The sequence below is a fragment of the Alexandromys fortis genome, unplaced genomic scaffold (assembly GCF_014885135.2).
Source record: "Alexandromys fortis isolate MF-2015 unplaced genomic scaffold, M_Fortis_MF-2015_v1.1 scaffold_72, whole genome shotgun sequence".
Classification (NCBI taxonomy): Eukaryota; Metazoa; Chordata; class Mammalia; order Rodentia; family Cricetidae; genus Alexandromys; species Alexandromys fortis.
Window position 1 is genome coordinate 5,034,790 of NW_026067969.1, and position 16,463 is coordinate 5,051,252.

The 16,463-nt window shown below is 49.8% G+C and overlaps 1 protein-coding gene across 1 annotated transcript in view; it reads left to right on the plus strand.

Annotated features, from left to right (window-relative positions):
* Med27 (mediator complex subunit 27) overlaps window positions 1-16,463 on the plus strand; it is a 182,281-nt gene that overhangs the window by 153,487 nt on the left and 12,331 nt on the right. The window contains exons 5-6 of the mRNA XM_050155136.1: window positions 2,463-2,570; window positions 12,489-12,530. Coding sequence (XP_050011093.1) covers window positions 2,463-2,570; window positions 12,489-12,530 — 150 coding nt within the window. The remainder of the gene's footprint in view (window positions 1-2,462; window positions 2,571-12,488; window positions 12,531-16,463) is intronic.

Sequence of the window (16,463 nt, forward strand, 5' to 3'; positions counted from 1 at the left end):
GACCCCCATGCAGTGGCGTACTGGAAGTTCCTGCTGCCGTCATTTCCATAAGGGAAACTTGGAACCGCCTTAAGTGTGCAGCAGCAGGACTGGAGTGGGAAGAGCCCAAGGTAGCTGCTAGCTAGACCAAGCACCTGGCACTGTTTCTGAAGACTGTGAGGCAATATGGAGGAAGACCCGTGGCATAATTATGTCAGAATTTGGTTTGCAGGTCTATATATTTGTACATGTCAGGAATATGAAAATCACATATTGACTAATAGAAATATTTAAAGAAGTATCTTTTTTTTTTTTTTTGGATTTTCGAGACAGGGTTTCTCTGTGGCTTTGGAGCCTGTCCTGGAACTAGCTCTGTAGACCAGGCTAGTCTCGAACTCACAGAGATCCGCCTGCCTCTGCCTCCCGAGTGCTGGGATTAAAGGCGTGCACCACCATCGCCCAGCTTAAAGAAGTATCTTAAAACCATAAATGATGACCATCTTTAGGTGGGAAGCCATCATCTTTCTTCTGAGGCCCTTAGTGTGCCTTTCCAGGATCTGTCTCCAGAAACCCAAATTCCTGAGACAAGTTGTCAGTTAGTTAAAACCGTCTAGATTCGGTGTTTTTGGAAGTCAGTTCTCAGTTACTGAGGCTTCTAAGCTAGCCTTCTGTTGGGGGGCGGGAGGGACAGGCCCTTGGTCTTCAGATCTGCCTCCCCTAAGTCGTAGGCTCTGCCCTGCCCTCCTTCCCTTCCAGGAGGCCCCTGCTGATCTTTCCTTCGTAGTCCATCTGCATCCTTGAGTAGTGATTCTTGGGTATCTGAAGAACGTCACCTGTTTTAAGAGTGAGCAGTAAGATGTCTTTGTTAGCATCCTTAAATAAGTGTGTGTGTCTTAGCTCTTACCGTGTTTATGTTAAACACAGGTAAGGCACACAAAATGGAAGGAGTCTGTAAAGGGAGCTAGGTGTCAGGACTGCTGAAGGAAATGAGAAAGTAGTCATCAGAGACAGGCAGAAAGCTTCGAAAACAAGGGGACAAGAAAGGTTTGCTTGAAAGTAGTCTCTAGATACTGTCAGCCAGTTGTCCTGGAAGAGCAGGTTTGCTGTGTGCGCTGAGACTCTTAGACTAGCAGGGTGGCCTTTCAGCAAATCTGAGACCTCTAGTCCCCTCAACACCCAAGACCACCGACCTCCAGTGGGCTCTGGACCAGACCTGCCTCCCAGGTCTCACCTGGGAACAGAGAGGTCATTGCCTGAGTCCCTAAGGAAAAGCAGCATTACTTCTGTTACTATGAAGAGCCTGGTGCTTCCCTGGCATTTGGGGAGCCCTTTTTAGGTGTTTTCTTGGGGGGGGGATAGGCTTGAGACTGGATCTCAATATGTAGCTCAGGCTGGCCTCAAACTCACAGAGATCCTCCTACTTCTGTCTCCCAAGAGCTGGGATTAAAGGCGTGTACCATTACATTCAGCTTTTTAGGTCTTTCCATCTTTTTCTTTTCTTTAAAGATTTATTTACTTTTGTGTGCATTGGTGTCTCGCCTGCACATGTGCTTGTGTGAGGGGAGGATGCGGGCACCAGATCTCCTGGAGCTGCCAAGTGGGTGCTGGGAATTAAACCCAGGTCAGGTCCTCTGAAGAGCACTGCCTACTCTTTCAAGGGTCCTGAGTTCAATTCCCAGCGACTACATGGTGGCTCACAACCATCTGTAATGAGTTCTGGTACCTTCTTGAGGAAGAGACCTGGTCAGTCATCCTCATCAGCTTAGACCATGAAACCCAACATGCACAAGTTCACCAGAACCTCCATATACGGGCTACCATGCACGCTTCAGCACTGCCCAGGCATACGTTTCATTTTTCAAATTTAGGTCCTCTGACGGAGCAGCCGGTGCTCTCGGCCACTGAGTCATCTTCCAGCCTTTTAGATGTTTTCTCAGTCCATGGTGTGCGCTTGGGTTCTGAGAGTAAAGCACTCCTGCATGTTGCCCTTCTGGATAGGGAAACACAGCCTCTTTCCTTTCCTTCAGGTTGTCTTGGGAGTTGTTTCTCCACTTTTCACCAGCTGTTTCTAGGCAGCTTCACCAAGGGTGCTGGGTGCCTGCTTCTGCTTCCTACACCGTATTCCGTGGGTTCCACATGTATAAACTTGGCCATGACACAGCTCGTCAAACCAAGATCAGAGGTCCCTGGCCTTGGAAAGTGGAGCATTAGGTGCTCTACTGGGCAGATGGTGAGAGACAGGAAGGCAAAGCTGTGGTGCTGATGGAGCGAGCTAGGCTATCATTGCCGTATCACAGAAGGGTTTGCTATGGCTGCGTCTGTCATGTACATTAACAATGAGCACTGAGCCTTCTTTCTCTGTCCTGCCGCCTCGCTCTGAATTAGGACAAATAAATGGTTTCTGCCTCCACCCTCCAGCCCAACTCTGTGTGGTTTGCATGTTGGATGTGAGCCTTCACATGCATGTACTCATGTTTTGACAGGTGACCTTGGGAAAGGTTTTGAAGGTGATTGTTGTCATGAGGAGCCTATTCATCGACCGCACGATTGTGAAGGGCTATAATGAGAGCGTCTACACAGAGGATGGGAAGGTGAGCATCCTGGAGTCTGGGGCAGGGCTTTTTCTCTTCCCAGAATGGAGTCCCAGGTAAGTGATAGTAAAAACCAGCAAATCCACAAAACGCTCCACGAGCAGACTCATCAATCAGCATGAGGACGAGCCCGTGACAGAAACAGCTTCATTCTCTGCACTTGCTGTTTCAAGCCTCTGCTGCTCTCTCCAAACCCAGTGCCCTCACTTGAATTTCTAATTGATCACCTTAGACCCCAGTTGCCTCATTAGACGTGTCTTCTGAGGAAATAAATTTATTTTTCCCAAATCAGCCAGCACATCAATAGCCCGGGGTTCAGCATTCTGCTTTTCTAGAGCCATGAGAAAGACTCAAGTTAGTTTGACACAACCCAATAACACTCTTTCCTTGACGCTCACTAATGGCCATAGGGAAGTCCCATCTCAGCTGCACGCTAAATACCTCAGCAGGAAGACAGTTCTTACAGGTGATTTGTCTCACAGAACGCTTACTCTCCGCAGCCAAGCACACTGAGGGCCGCAGTGTGAAGGCAGGTGCTTCCCCAGGTGAGGGTTTCCTGGAGCGTTCACGCGTTCACTGTGTGGACCTGTAGTTTCTTGAGCGCACACTCCATCTGGCTCTGTAGAGAGCTGCGGTGACACTAATGAGAGCTGACAGCCTTCATTAGTGTCTGCTCCCAAGTGTGATGAGCGCCTGCCCCACAGACCCACCCAGGTTCCCCTGGCACTCTCCAACCTGAGACCCCTCCCTCTCTTGGGATCTTCTCTTGTCCTCATTTTAAATGTTAACATTTAAATGTGTTTGGTAATGGCTGTCGCCACTCAATGGCCACATTGTAATGAGAATAGACGGTTCTTGAAAAGCACCTGGTAGCTGTGGCTTAGCATGTCCTGGTGCTGAGTGTGTCTGGCACTGCGGGTGTCCCGGTGCTGCATGTGTCCCGGTGCTGCGGGTGTCCTGGCACTGCATGTGTCCTGCTGCTGAGTGTGTGCTGGCACTGCAAGTGTCCCGGTGCTGCGTGTGTCCCGGTGCTGCGTGTGTCCCGGTGCTGCGTGTGTCCCGGTGCTGCGTGTGTCCCGGCGCTGCGGGTGTCCTGGCGCTGCGTGTGTCCTGGCGCTGCGTGTGTCCTGGCGGTGCAGGTGTCCTGGTGCTGCGGGTGTCCTGACGCTGCGGGTGTTCTGGTGCTGCGTGTGTCCTGGCGCTGCGTGTGTCCTGGCGGTGCAGGTGTTCTGGTGGTGCGGGTGTCCTGGTGCTGCGTGTGTCCTGGTGCTGCAGGTGTTCTGGTGGTGCGGGTGTCCTGGTGCTGTGGGTGCCCTGGCGCTGCAGGTTTACATTTGAGCCAAGTACTCATTCCCACAGTCCACACACAGGCCATGGCTATCAGAGACGTGATTGTGCTTCCCAGTTCTCTGCCTAGTTTATGTAGGTCTCCTGGTTGATTTCAAATCACTTGAGATTTCCTTTTCCTTTCTGGAAAAATCAAACTGTCCTTGGAGCATGAGTGAGGACTGAGGGTGACCTGCGTGGGATTCAAATTCTGCCTGGGTCAAATGATCTGGGGTTCATGATTGCTGGCTTGCTAAAGAAGCCAGACATGCCTAGGGCATGCCTCCCAGGAAGACTGGCCAATGGTGGGCATGTGCAAGGTCATTTCTCTTGGGTCTTGTCAAGCTTCATTTGGAAGCTGCTGTAGTCACACCTGGTGTGATACTGCTGTTGCTCCCTTACATGTGGATTGGAGATCAAGAACAAAGAACAGCTGTAACCAGCACTGTAGCGATATTTCATTGTATTTAATAAATAAAGCTTGCCTGAAGATCAGAGAGTAAAACAGCCAGTCACTGGCTCTTATCTCTACCTCATTCTGAAATGGCGATCTTGCCTCCAGAAATCCTTTGAATGCGATTGTGTCTGAGAACTGTCTCCTCCCATCTTCTATTCCCCTCTAGTGCTGGGATTAAAGCCGTGCACCACTACCACCTGGTTTCTGGGCAAACTAGTGTAGCTACTGGGATTAAAGGTATGTGTCAGCACTGCCTGGTCTGTAAGGTTGACCAGTGGAGCTGTTTGATTCTCTGATCTTCAGGCAAGCTTTATTTATTAAAATACAAATGAAATATCACTACATTTCCCCTTTTTTCTAAAATAAAAAAGGCTATAATTAATATAAGAAAAACTATATACAATAAATAGAATGACTATATATAATATATACAGGCAATAAATACATCAACAATGTCTGGTCCATTTGCATTTGACAAATTTAGAGAAAATACTCCATATCTGTCCTATCTCAGTGAGTCCAAAGTCTTGTACCTATTTTACTTCCTATCATGGCTTGTTTTCTACATCAGGTGAACAAGGAAAATATATCTATAACTATCTAGTCTTCAACTCCCTCAGAGACCCGAAAAGGGAATAATATTAACTGGGTGAGCTGGAAGTACGAGCAAGCTACTTCCACAAAATGTGAGAAATGACAGAAGTAGCTGGCTGCCTGGACAGTGACCCAAAGTTCCTTGCAATGTTGGGGCATCTATCTTTGACCTACAGGTTTAGCATAACTGACAGACTTTTCTGTGAAGCAGGATATTCTGAAGGGCTGTCCCTCCTTGTCTTGTCAGTGTTTGACAGTAACTTTCTTTTGTGTCCTGCTTGTCTAATTAGGACAGCATACTGTCAGCAGTTGAGGCAAAGGCATTTCCCTGCCCAGTGGTTTACTTTTGCCACAAAGAAAGTAAAACTCTGTGTGGAGTTTCTTCAATGCCCATTATATTCTCTGAAGTAGATTGGTGCTGCCAGGAGCAGATATGTCTCATTGTCATAAAAAAAAAAAAAGGAGCCTATGTTATTAAAACATCTTACATACCATTTTCTATAGATCTCTGAAGTGTTTGAAGATGACCTGTCTTTCTAAAATATATCTTTGTTTGACCTTGAAAACATGTAATTTGACATCAAGTATGATGATGATGATGATGATGATGATTCTAAACAGTTAGTAACTTTCAAGGATTAGAAATTTGCGCTACATTATTAAATGAGCTGTAGAGATACAATATCTTGAAATTGTGCAACACAACACCATGCTTGCAAAGTTACCAAATCAGGATGCAAATGAGCCACCTTTCAAATTCAGACCAGGTATGGAGATTCTGCCAGCTGTGCTGTTCTGCTGACCAAACCCAAATTGTCCACAGTCACAAGCAGGTACCCGCACTCTGCCCCTGGAGAACCACTCAGTAATAGCTAGTACTTTATACTATACTCAAAACAGGAAAGTGGGATGTAGTCTCTACTGTGTCCCTCTTGAAGCCCCTCTGGTGGTTCGCTGCAGCAGGTGCTGCCACACTTTCTTCTTGCCCATCTCTTCCATGACTCCTGCTTCCCCAGGGTTCTCTCCTCCTTCTGTCCACTCCCCTTAGCTGTTCTCAGCCATGTTACCCACACAGGGATCTCAGCTCTGGGGCCTCAGCTCTTATCTCCTTACCAAGGCTTCCACAACCCAATCGCCTAAACTTTCCTGCCTGCCATCCCCGTGGGCTGGGCTGTCAGCAGGTGCTGGCTGTCACTTCTCTGAGATCCCACCCAGGCCCTCTGTCTGCCCTCTGCCGACTCACGTCCAGGCTTCAGTCTTCCTTCCCTCCCACAGTCTGTCCTACCCTCGGCCTACAGGTCAGCCTCCCCATAAATACCCACGCGTATATAGGGTTCTCTTGCTTCCCACCATCCCAGTGTTACTTGGAACAGCCTCCCCGGAGTAGGAGGTAGGCATTAATACGTGTTAGGTACAGGGCAGCCCTTGCGCCCAAGTTGAAGGAATACTGGTTTACAAATAGGTCCCGCTCTATCTTTATTTGGCAGTTCCAAAGATAGAACTTAGGGCCTCTCAGTTAGGTAAGTGCTCCCTGTGCTCCCTCTACCTCAGAGACATCCCTCCCTCTATCCCAGCCAAGAAGTTAAGTGTCTTTAGCCATTCTTAGAGCTTTTGGTTTATGTGTGTGCCTTATGAATATGTAAGAGGTGCATGTTTTTCTCACAAAGCCACCAAGCTCTTTTGTGGTCTCAACTTTGTCCTCAGAGCATTTGTATCAGCAACTTGTACAACATGCTCTGAGATCTGGCTTACGAAACAGGATCTAGACACCTTTGCAAGGTCTGACCCTACCTGCCCCTGCATGTATCCGGTCTACTCCCCAGCCTTGGTGCCCACAGTGGCCCCTAGAACAGCCAAGCTGCTACACACATGTGCCCCCCTAGTTCACCTGACAGATTTTTATCCCCTAGAATGCTGTACGTATTTTCCCAGGGCATGCCTCTCTCCATCCCAGCCTCTCTCCCTCCCTCCTGCTAGTGCCCCCCTCTACTAACACAGTTGACCTAGTGGGTGTAACTCTTGCACTTCTGTGCTCAGCCTGACCTCCTGGCCATACGTTGCCTTAGACACTGTTACAGAGAGAGAAGCTGGAGCCGAGGGTTAGAATTGCTTATGTGGACCAGTCCTGTGCCTGTGTTCTAAGAGTAGACCCTAGTGCCTGGAGCAGCCCGGAAGCACTGCTGCATATGGGACAGAGGCTGGTGGGATAGCCTACCTGAGGTGAAAATGCTTAGCTAAAATGGAAAAGTGAAGAATCAAGACAATCGGACTAAAGGGATGCACATGAGCCCACATCCACACCCTCCTTGTAAAAGATTGCTGTTCCTCCACTATACAGCAGAAAGTGGGCATTTTGAGGGAATCTGGGTTTGAGGATGTCTAGCCTCAGAGTGTGATAGGACAGGAATCTCTTGAACCCTTTTGCACCTATGTACATGGGCCTGTGTAGCAGGTAGGAACCTCAAAATAGACCAAGACTGCCCGGGCCAGGCTATCCTGCTGTCCTGACACTGCTCCTCACCATGTGACTCGCCCCAGTGTTTGCAGTCTCTTTACACAAGAGAAGACACCAGCCCAGTGTGCACACAGTTTTGTCGCTCTCCTCAATAAAACCTAAGATTTGGAAAACACATTGAACTTAAGGCCTGGTCTGCATGAACAACAGTGTCCCTGTGGCCTTTCCCTGGGGAAGAAGATGCATCCCTGCGTTGGCCGAACTGGGTCCAGGCTCAGGCTTGTTTTACTGTCATCGTCTGGAGCTCAGCCTGGGGTGGGTGCACTGGATGGGCTCAGAAGGCCTTCATGGTCATAACCTCCCGCTGTCTGTGGTTGTCCAGTCCAGTGCCTTTAATGCTATGGCAATGGCAAGGCATTCCTTTCCCACACAGCTTCCAGACCCAGCCAGTTTTCCCACCAACATCCACTCCCTGATGCCCTGTCTCCTTACCTGTGATGCATATTTTTGATATCAAGCTGCAGTAGCCTCCTTCCTCTAAGAATAAAACTGCTGTTCAGCCTTATTCCCTATAATCAGGGAGTGAGGGCCGTGACGCGGTGTGCTGACAGGCAGGGTGGGGAACACCTGGCCATTGTCCTGATTTTATATCAGTCAGACTTAAAGGATGGAAAAAATCGAGGTGTCTCAGTTGAATTTATCTTATTAGGGGATTTAGGTTATGTTAATGCTATAGCTTCATTAATTACCCCATATCAATAAAAAAGGCAGCTTTTAGCCTCAGAGCGTAAGAGAGGAGAAGAAATGGTGGTATCAAAGGGAGCCTTCAAAGACAGCCAGAGCTGTCTCCAGGGTAATTTCTGATCCCGCATTCTTCCCACTTCAAAGTTGGATGTGTGTGTGTGTGTTTGGGTCGAGGGGGTTGGGGGAAGCTTGAATCTGATTTCTCTAATAAGTGTTGGCATCAGCCCCGTTTGATATTAGATGCAGGGAACATTTTGATTTGTTATAGCCTTTGAAATTGTTCAGACGACCTTCAGAAAAATGGCCTCTTGTTACTTCTGGAGAGAAGGGTGAGCGCTGGGAAAGGGGGATGGCTCCAGCTGGGTTCTGTGCAGAGGGCGCCCCAAAGTTGTGCTTTCAGCAATGTTTTAGTAACAAATGCATGTCCTGATTGGAAGTGAAAAGCTGAAGAATAATAGAGCCGTAGCATTGCGTTCCTGGTGAGATTTATTTCCTCCCTTCCTCTGGGAGGGTGGGCAGACTCAAGAAGATGACCACACAGAAGTTTCCATGGCTCTGAAAACTTGGCCAGCTGCAGAGAAATCCTTCTCAGGTGCCCAGTTGAGTCCTTCACCCAGACTGACTTGTCTGTCACCCATCGGCCTTACAAGACAGACATCCCTTTAAAGGTTTCTTTAAAGGTGGAGGCCCCGCTGCGGCCTAGGAGCTTCATTTGGAAGTGTCCATTTTAGATCATTTAGAATTCTCTGTGTGCACCACCTTTTGAAATGAAATAAAGAATTGATAAGTTTCTGATAAGCTGCCAGCACTTTCACATACTGCTAAATGGATGTTAGCGGCGATGATTGGCACCGCAGCGGGCCTGGCATGGATTTGTGAGGCTGAACTCCACAGGAGCACCCCAGAGAGTTAGGCCAGTGACATTGTAGAGGAGCCCCTCAGTAGCATCCCATCTGAAGTCAAGCTGAGAGGTAGTCTCCTCCCAGGGTAAGCCCTGGGCCTCTGGGCATGGGCCTGGCTCTCAAATTTCCCTCTACTTAGCTGCTATGTTCTCTGAGCCTCAGTTTCCTCATCTGAGCTGGAGGAGGTTTCTGTGTGTCAGTACTGGGAGGGCACCCCTGCCGACTCTGATGGAGGTAACAGATCAGCAAGGACAGAGCGACCTTGCCTTTAGCATCCGGTCTTGCTCCTAATGGTCTTTTGACATCCTGGTGTCTGTCCTGAGAGCAGACTGAGCACCCACTCATCTGCAGGGTTGCCCTTTACCCCCCTGAAAATAGACCCTGCCCCCACCTGCACTCTCTGCAGCCACAGATCCTCAGGCTGCCTTGGTCCTTCAGATCCTTCAAGCATTGTCCAGTGTTCTGGGTAGTTTCACTCTCTTCCTGACACCCTAGTTCAGAATAATGTCTTGTTCGCCAAGATGAAGGTTTGCAGCTTCCATAATGTTCCTTTTTTTAATATTGCAACTAGCAAAAAAAAAAAAAGTTAACAATGCCTGCCTTTGCAGCAAATAAACGAGAGCTAATAAATATTCACTGGGCTCAGCCTCGGCTTCCTGAAATGAATTTCTGAGCTCTCCCTGGCCCTAAGGAGAGACAGGGCATTGACTCCAGAATGCTCATTTAAACAGCTTTCTCTGGCATAAACCTAGCAGAAGATCCGAGTATAAGCCACCTGCCGCAGGTTCCCAGCAAAAGGAGAGCCCATTGTTACTGGGTACCTTTCTCAGCCATGTGCACCAGGTAAATGGGCTGTATTGTCCAAGGCCCTGCTGTCCCAGATGGAAGAGTCATCCCCCGGCATTCTGAATGGCAGATTTAAACCTTTCAGAAAGGAGGCGCAGTGAATGGGCAAGGCGTGTTTGGAGAATCCACAATCAGGCTGCAGAGTCCTTCTTAATTAAGCCCCTCATCTTTTCTCTCGGTGTAGATACTGAAGGTCTTCTAAATAATTGTTTGAGTAAAGTCTGCAACTTTGAGTGTGTATAACTTCCACCTCTGTGTCTTTGTGACTGATCCCCTGTCTTCGTGTGGTGTGTGTGGTGTGACCGAGCAGGAAGTGTTGACAGTGAGAAATGCCGCTGGAAACGGGAGGAGAAAGAAGTTTCTTCCAAGTTCCAACACCGACACTGCTCTTCCTAAAAAATTGATTTCAAGTCTCTGACACTGTGGTTTCGGTAGAACTAAGAGATGCAAAGTCATTCTCATTTGCCCTGTGTCCCCTGGGCAGTCTTTAAATGCCGCGTTTGTTAAACCCTGGGCTGAACTGCTGCACTGAAGTCGCCTGGCTTCACTCCTCCCACATGGGACTGGCGCCCAGCCCGATGGACAGTGTGGGAATTAAGTGTGTATTCTTTTACTTTTATTTATTTTGTATTACACATGTGAGTGCATTTGCAGAGGTCAGAGGACATCTTGCAGGAGTCAGTTCTCTCCTTCTGGGTGCTTAGGATTGGACTCAGGTCATCAGGCTTAACAGCAGGTTCCTTTCCCCTATATGTAGGGTACACACATGCATATGTGACCAAAGATCTACGCTGTCTCCCAACTCTCAAGCTGGGCTGCCCCCCTCTGCCCTTTAGCACCTGAGACTAAACAAGTGGGAAGGAGGGAGCTAGGAGAAAGGAAGGTGCGCCTGAGTGCTTCCAAGGGCCCTTCAGAAAGCCAGATTGTGGTGTTTCCTCAAAGCAGAAAGGACTCTGAAGACCCAGGTCAAGTGCCGCACTCACTCCTGTGACTCAGTGCTCTGTCCTTGTGCACCCTGGTGCTGCAAACCAGTGCAGACGCACACAGGCCTGCGCTGCCCCGGCTCAGACTTCTGACTTGACCACCGGTCAACCCCACAGGCAGGTCCAGGAGGCCATTCGCTGGGCGTTTCAGTTTGCTCAGCTCCTGACCTCATCATTCTAAAGTCACTTATCTAGCACCTCTGGGACACAGAGGCCTCCTACTTGTCATTACCCGTGAGTGGCAGCCTGGCTCCCGCAGTCTGTGTCTGGGGCAATTCTGGGTTTGCCATTCATCATTTGTTCTGAACTCCTGAAACAGTGAGAAGGCGTGGGTTACTGTGCAAGCTGGGGAAATCAAAATTATTTCCGTGCAAATAAGCCACTGAGGTGCATCCAGGAGACCAGTATGTGGGGGACTGGACTGGTTCCCATGAGCTCTGCCCACATCACTTCTGGGACTGGTGGGAATCTCCTTAGATCAGGGCCTCCTAACCCAGCCAGTACCAGAGCCCAGCAGGAATGTGCCACTAAAAAACAAAACAAGGAAAATATGTAAGTTAAAAGACAACTCCCTGACCAGTGGGGGTGTCTGACTCTTGTCTGTTCTTGGGACCCTTTTCCTGCAACTGGGTTGCCTTATCCAGCCTTGCTATGAGGGTTTGTGCCTGGTCTTGTAGCTTGTTAGGCCATGTTTGGTTGATATCCCTGGGAGGTCTGCCTGCCCTTTTATGAAGAGATACAGAAGAGGAGTGGAGCTGGGGGAGAGGGGAGCTGGGGAGTAGGGACCGGGGAGGAGTGGAAGGAGAGGAAACTGCGGTAGGGCTGTAATGGATGAGGGAAGAGTAAATTTAAAAAAATAAAAACCCTCCCAAGGCCTGCCAGTGCCAGCAGGTTTGAGCAGCCAGATGATGCCACCTGCCATCTGAGAGAGGCCTCTCGAGTTGACCTTGGCAGGAGATGGCTCTGAACTCCCTCCTATGGAAAGCCAAGCCCGTCCTGGAGATGACATGAACGTGTGTGGCGGGTCTGGTGTGATGCCTAGTGTGACCAGCATCCTCGGCTGCACACTGCTGCTGCTGCTGCTGCTGCTTCGCTCTGCAGTAGCCACGGATGCCCATGATGTGCCAGGCCCCGACACTCTGCCCACCGAACTCACATTCTGTCTGGGCCAAGTCAGGAGCGAACGTAAACATAACAGCGCTTCAGGCAGTCGTATTAGAAACGCTTTGCCTTTCCAAAGGGCAAGGAAAGCAGCTATTGGGGATAATACTTGATAGGTGGCTGGGGAAAGCCTTCCTAATTATAGTGACATTGAGCTTCGAGGGGAGTCCAAGAGGAGCCATGCAGGCCTGTGGGAAGGACAACCCAGGAGAAGAGCATAGGGTGACTCAGCACTTCAAGGGAAGAAGCAGGTTCTAAAGTGAGCAGGAAGATCAGGCCATGGGGCCTGGACGCTGATGGCCCCATACCGTTTTCTTTTATTTAAGTCTCCTGGAGGTGGGTAAAGAAGAAACTTGAGCAGGCCCTCTCAGGCCTCTGCCACTTGGGTCCTACTCGGTCACAGTTTTATTTTCTTGGGTTGACTGAAGCTCTCTCTCTTTCTCCCAACAGCTTGACATATGGTCCAAATCCAACTATCAAGTATTCCAGAAGGTAAGTTGTCCTCTTTGTCTTCCTCAGGAGGCACAGGGAGGCCATGAATGATTTTGAGTATACACTTCCTCAACTCAGAGTCTCTTTTAAAAGTGAGGGGGGCAGGGCATGAAAAAGTGGGACTGGGCTCAGGCTGGGTAGAGTGCTTGCCTGGAAGGCACAAAGCCCTGGGTGACGTGGTCACACACACCGTGACCCCAGTACTTGGGAGGCAAAAGCAGGAGGATCAGAAGTCAAGGTCATCTCTCCTGCCCAGTGTACTGCGTGGGCTCCATGCGTGGAGGAAACAGACATACAAAACAAAACTTCCACTGTACGCTCATTTCTGTGACATGGGAGAGTAGTTAGGTTGGGGTGTAAATCAGGTTGGTGGTTGCTGTGGGTGAAGCAGGAAGCCAGAGGACATGTGGGAGTGGTGGCCGTGCTTTGTTTCTGAGGTGGTAATGGTGGCTATAGCATCCGAGACCAGAGGGCTGTATGCTCACAGGGGTGACCTACTGTGTGCGGTGTAGGCGATATTGAGGCAGAATCTTTCAGGTAGCTCCACCCGGTCTTGAAATGCAGTTTCAGCGCCTGGGGTCTGCCCAAGTGCATGGAGGTGGGCTAAGAGAAGCAGGCAGCATGGAACCCTGCCTCCTCCACTCTGCCAGCCACCTGCCCTCACCCCTGCTTGTTTGCCTTTGTCCTAAAAAGCATAAAGAACTGTTAAGAAAAAGAAGTAGGACTGGAGAGATGACCCGGCCTTTAGAGTGCTTTCTGCTCCTCAGAGGACCGGAGTTTGATTTCTAGCACCCACATAGCAGCTTGCAACTGTCTGAAACTCCAGTTCCAGGGGATCAGGCGCCCTCTTCTGGCCTCTGAGGAGAGAGAGAGAGAGCACTGCACACACATGGTGCACAGATATACATGCAGGCAGAACACCCATACACATAAAAATAATTAGTTTTAAAAATTTAAATAAGAAATGGTGTGAGAATTCAGCTCCTCAGCTCTGGGAGGGGAAAGCTCCTGGCATGACCCCATGGTGTGTGGGGGTTCACTGCACACCACTAAAGCACTTGAGCCAGCTTCCCTGCAGGCAGCACTCCTATCTCCTGCGCTCTGCACTGGCCCCCAGCTCGGCTCTCGTCCAACAGCTGCCATTTCATTTGTTCCCTTGACAAGGACCGGTTCTCTCCAGCACTGTGCTAGGTCCAGAATACCAGGGAATAACACAAGAAGACAGGCTGTCTGGGGCTGTGCCAGAGGACCAGAGGAGGAACGGCCTTTAGACTGGAGTGGCCAAAAGGAGTTCCTGGGGAATCTTTTAAAAAAGAGCCTGGTTGGCAAGTGTCTTAGGGATGGGCACAGGATTTGGATACTGTTCTCTGGTAAGAAATACCTCAGGAACCACTCAGAGCTGGGACACATGGCCCATTGGCCCACATACTTCCCATGAGTAGTTTGTGCCCAAGGTGTGCCAGGAGGCATAGGCCTTTTTTATTTCATAATGTGGAATTTGCATAATATAAAGTTAGCTATTTTAAGTGGACAGCTTCTTGGAGTTTGGTGCCTTCATGTGTTCAGCAGCCTTCTCTGTTTGGTTCACCAACATGTCACCTCTCCGAGGGAAGCCCCTGCCCAGGGTGCAGTCAGCAGAGGGCATGGTGGATCCCTTCTCATCACCCTGACCACACTCCCATTTGCTGTCATGAGCACAGCCTGAAACTGAACAGCACATTAGGGTGTCTCATGCACTGTGGCATTCAGAGGTCATGACCTTGTCACACCTGGATAAAATCTGAATAAAGCTGCCCTGAACAAGAAGGGTACAGTGGGCAAGCCAGCAGAGCCTAAACCAGAGCCAAGGCCGGTACAGTCAGTATCCAGCAGGAGTCAGAATTCAGGAAGTGGAGGGATGAATGCTGGTGCTTGGCTCTCTTCCTCCCTTTGAGTCCGTGCAGGACCCAGTAGATGGAATGTCACTACCCACATCCTGGGTGGACCCTCCCTTTTTAGCTTAGCCTTTCTGGAAAAACTCAGAGACACACATAGGTATGTTTCCATGGTAACTCCGAATCCGATGGGCAGAGATAAGCCATCACAGGTACCAAGGCTTTGGAAGATGTCAGCAGTGGTCGAAGGAAGCAGTTGGCATTTGAGGTAGAGTTAGGCGAGCTGACCAAGTGGGTACCCCAATATGGTGACTTAAGTAAGATCAGTAATTAGTACAGTTTGAATGTTAACTGTCCCCTACAAGGTTGTGTTTGAACTATCGGTCCCCAGCTAGTGGCACCATTTCAGGAAGTGGTGAAACTTGGGAGGTCGGGCCTAAGTGGAGGAAGAAGGCTGCCAGGGGACAGACCTTGAGGTTTAGGCTTCCATTCTGTTCTGGGGAGGATGATGGGATGTGGAGTCCTAGCTGGACACTCCTGCAGCCAGGGAGCCCCCTGCTGCCATGCCTTGCCCTCTGTGTGGAACTGTACCCTCAAAGTGAGTCCAAAAGAACCCTTTCTCCACTTGGTTGGGTATTTGGTCACAGTGCTCAGGAAGGGACAACAGGCCACAGCTGTCCCCGCAGGGTCTGTCTAGGCTGCCCTTCAAGTTCTTGTATAGAGCTCAGACTATTTCAAGAACAAGACCATTATTTATCTGAGAGCATCATTGTTCTGGGCCTGCTAGCATTCCTTCACCCCAGCATCCCTAGAAATGTACAGATCTAGCCTCGCTTCCCCGACCAGAGCCAAATGGAAGGAGCTGTGATCCCACACCCAGTCTTCAGGGCCTAGGACCTGTGCAGGCTCTGCACCCTGACACAGACACCATCTCAGCTATAAACAGTTATTTTCTGTCTGCTCTTGACGCTTTCCCCTCCACGTTCCTTCGAGAAGGAGGAGGAAAGCGCTCACTATCGCGGTCTTGTTTTGCCAGAGGAGTCAGCATCATTAAAGCCGACGTTTGTCTTTCCTTTAACCCAGTTCTTTCTTCGTGCCCTCTGTGGCATAGCAGTAATTTCTTCTCCGTGCCCCACAGTGGCCCTCAGGACTTCTCAAGCCTTGGAGCCTGGCAGGCTGCAGCCCAGACCTGGTCTTTGATAATGAACCCTCCTTCAAGTAGGGCCCCTAGCCCTGCCTTCTTAAAAACGGTTCTGTCTAAGTGAGTTGTTTTTGAATGCATATAAGAAGCGTATCAGGAGCTCGGGCAGGGTGTGAAATGGGGATTTTCTGAAGCACAGATTTAGACTGTGCTGCCATATTTTTACCCACCCCTCCCTGGAAACAACCTGCCAGTCTTTGTCTGAGCCCACAGGCACACCCAGCCGCAGAGTCTAAAATGAACTGTTAAGGGCAGTTGGAGAGATTTGTGAGCACTTGCCAGTCTCCTCTGTACTCTACATGGCGTGTTTGAAGTAGTGAGAAGGGACTGATCCCAGGTGGTGGGTTCACCCCAGTGGAGCAGGACATCTCAGAGTCTCTGTCCTCTCACCCTTACTCCTGTGTACTCGGGGGTTAACCTCCAGTGCTGACCCACCCTGGGGTGGGTGTCGGTGTTCTACAGACAGGTAATGGTGAGGTCTCTCTCCTCTCAGGAGCAAGGAAGAGCCTGCCGGAGGGGACTGTCTGTGCTGTCAGATGAAGGGGTATCTGAGAAAATAATGTGCTACAGGATCCAGCTTAATCCTCTCAGTGAAGCCCCAACTAATCATGTCCCATGGAACGGGTGTGGCGTGGTGTAGCTTCAGGGAGCCTGTGCTCCAGGCTTGTAGAAGGTGCTGGTGGCGTGAAGAAGGTGTATCTGATACTCTGTCCCGCTTCCCTTTTCTTCCCTCGGTCAGGCCCCACAGCGAAGGCAGTTCTGTGTGGCACAGCTTGCGGAGTGATGGTTAGCGGTGAGAATCAGCACCAGAGACCAGGGTTGACTGGCAGCCTTCTAAACTCTGCTTTAAGATCCACT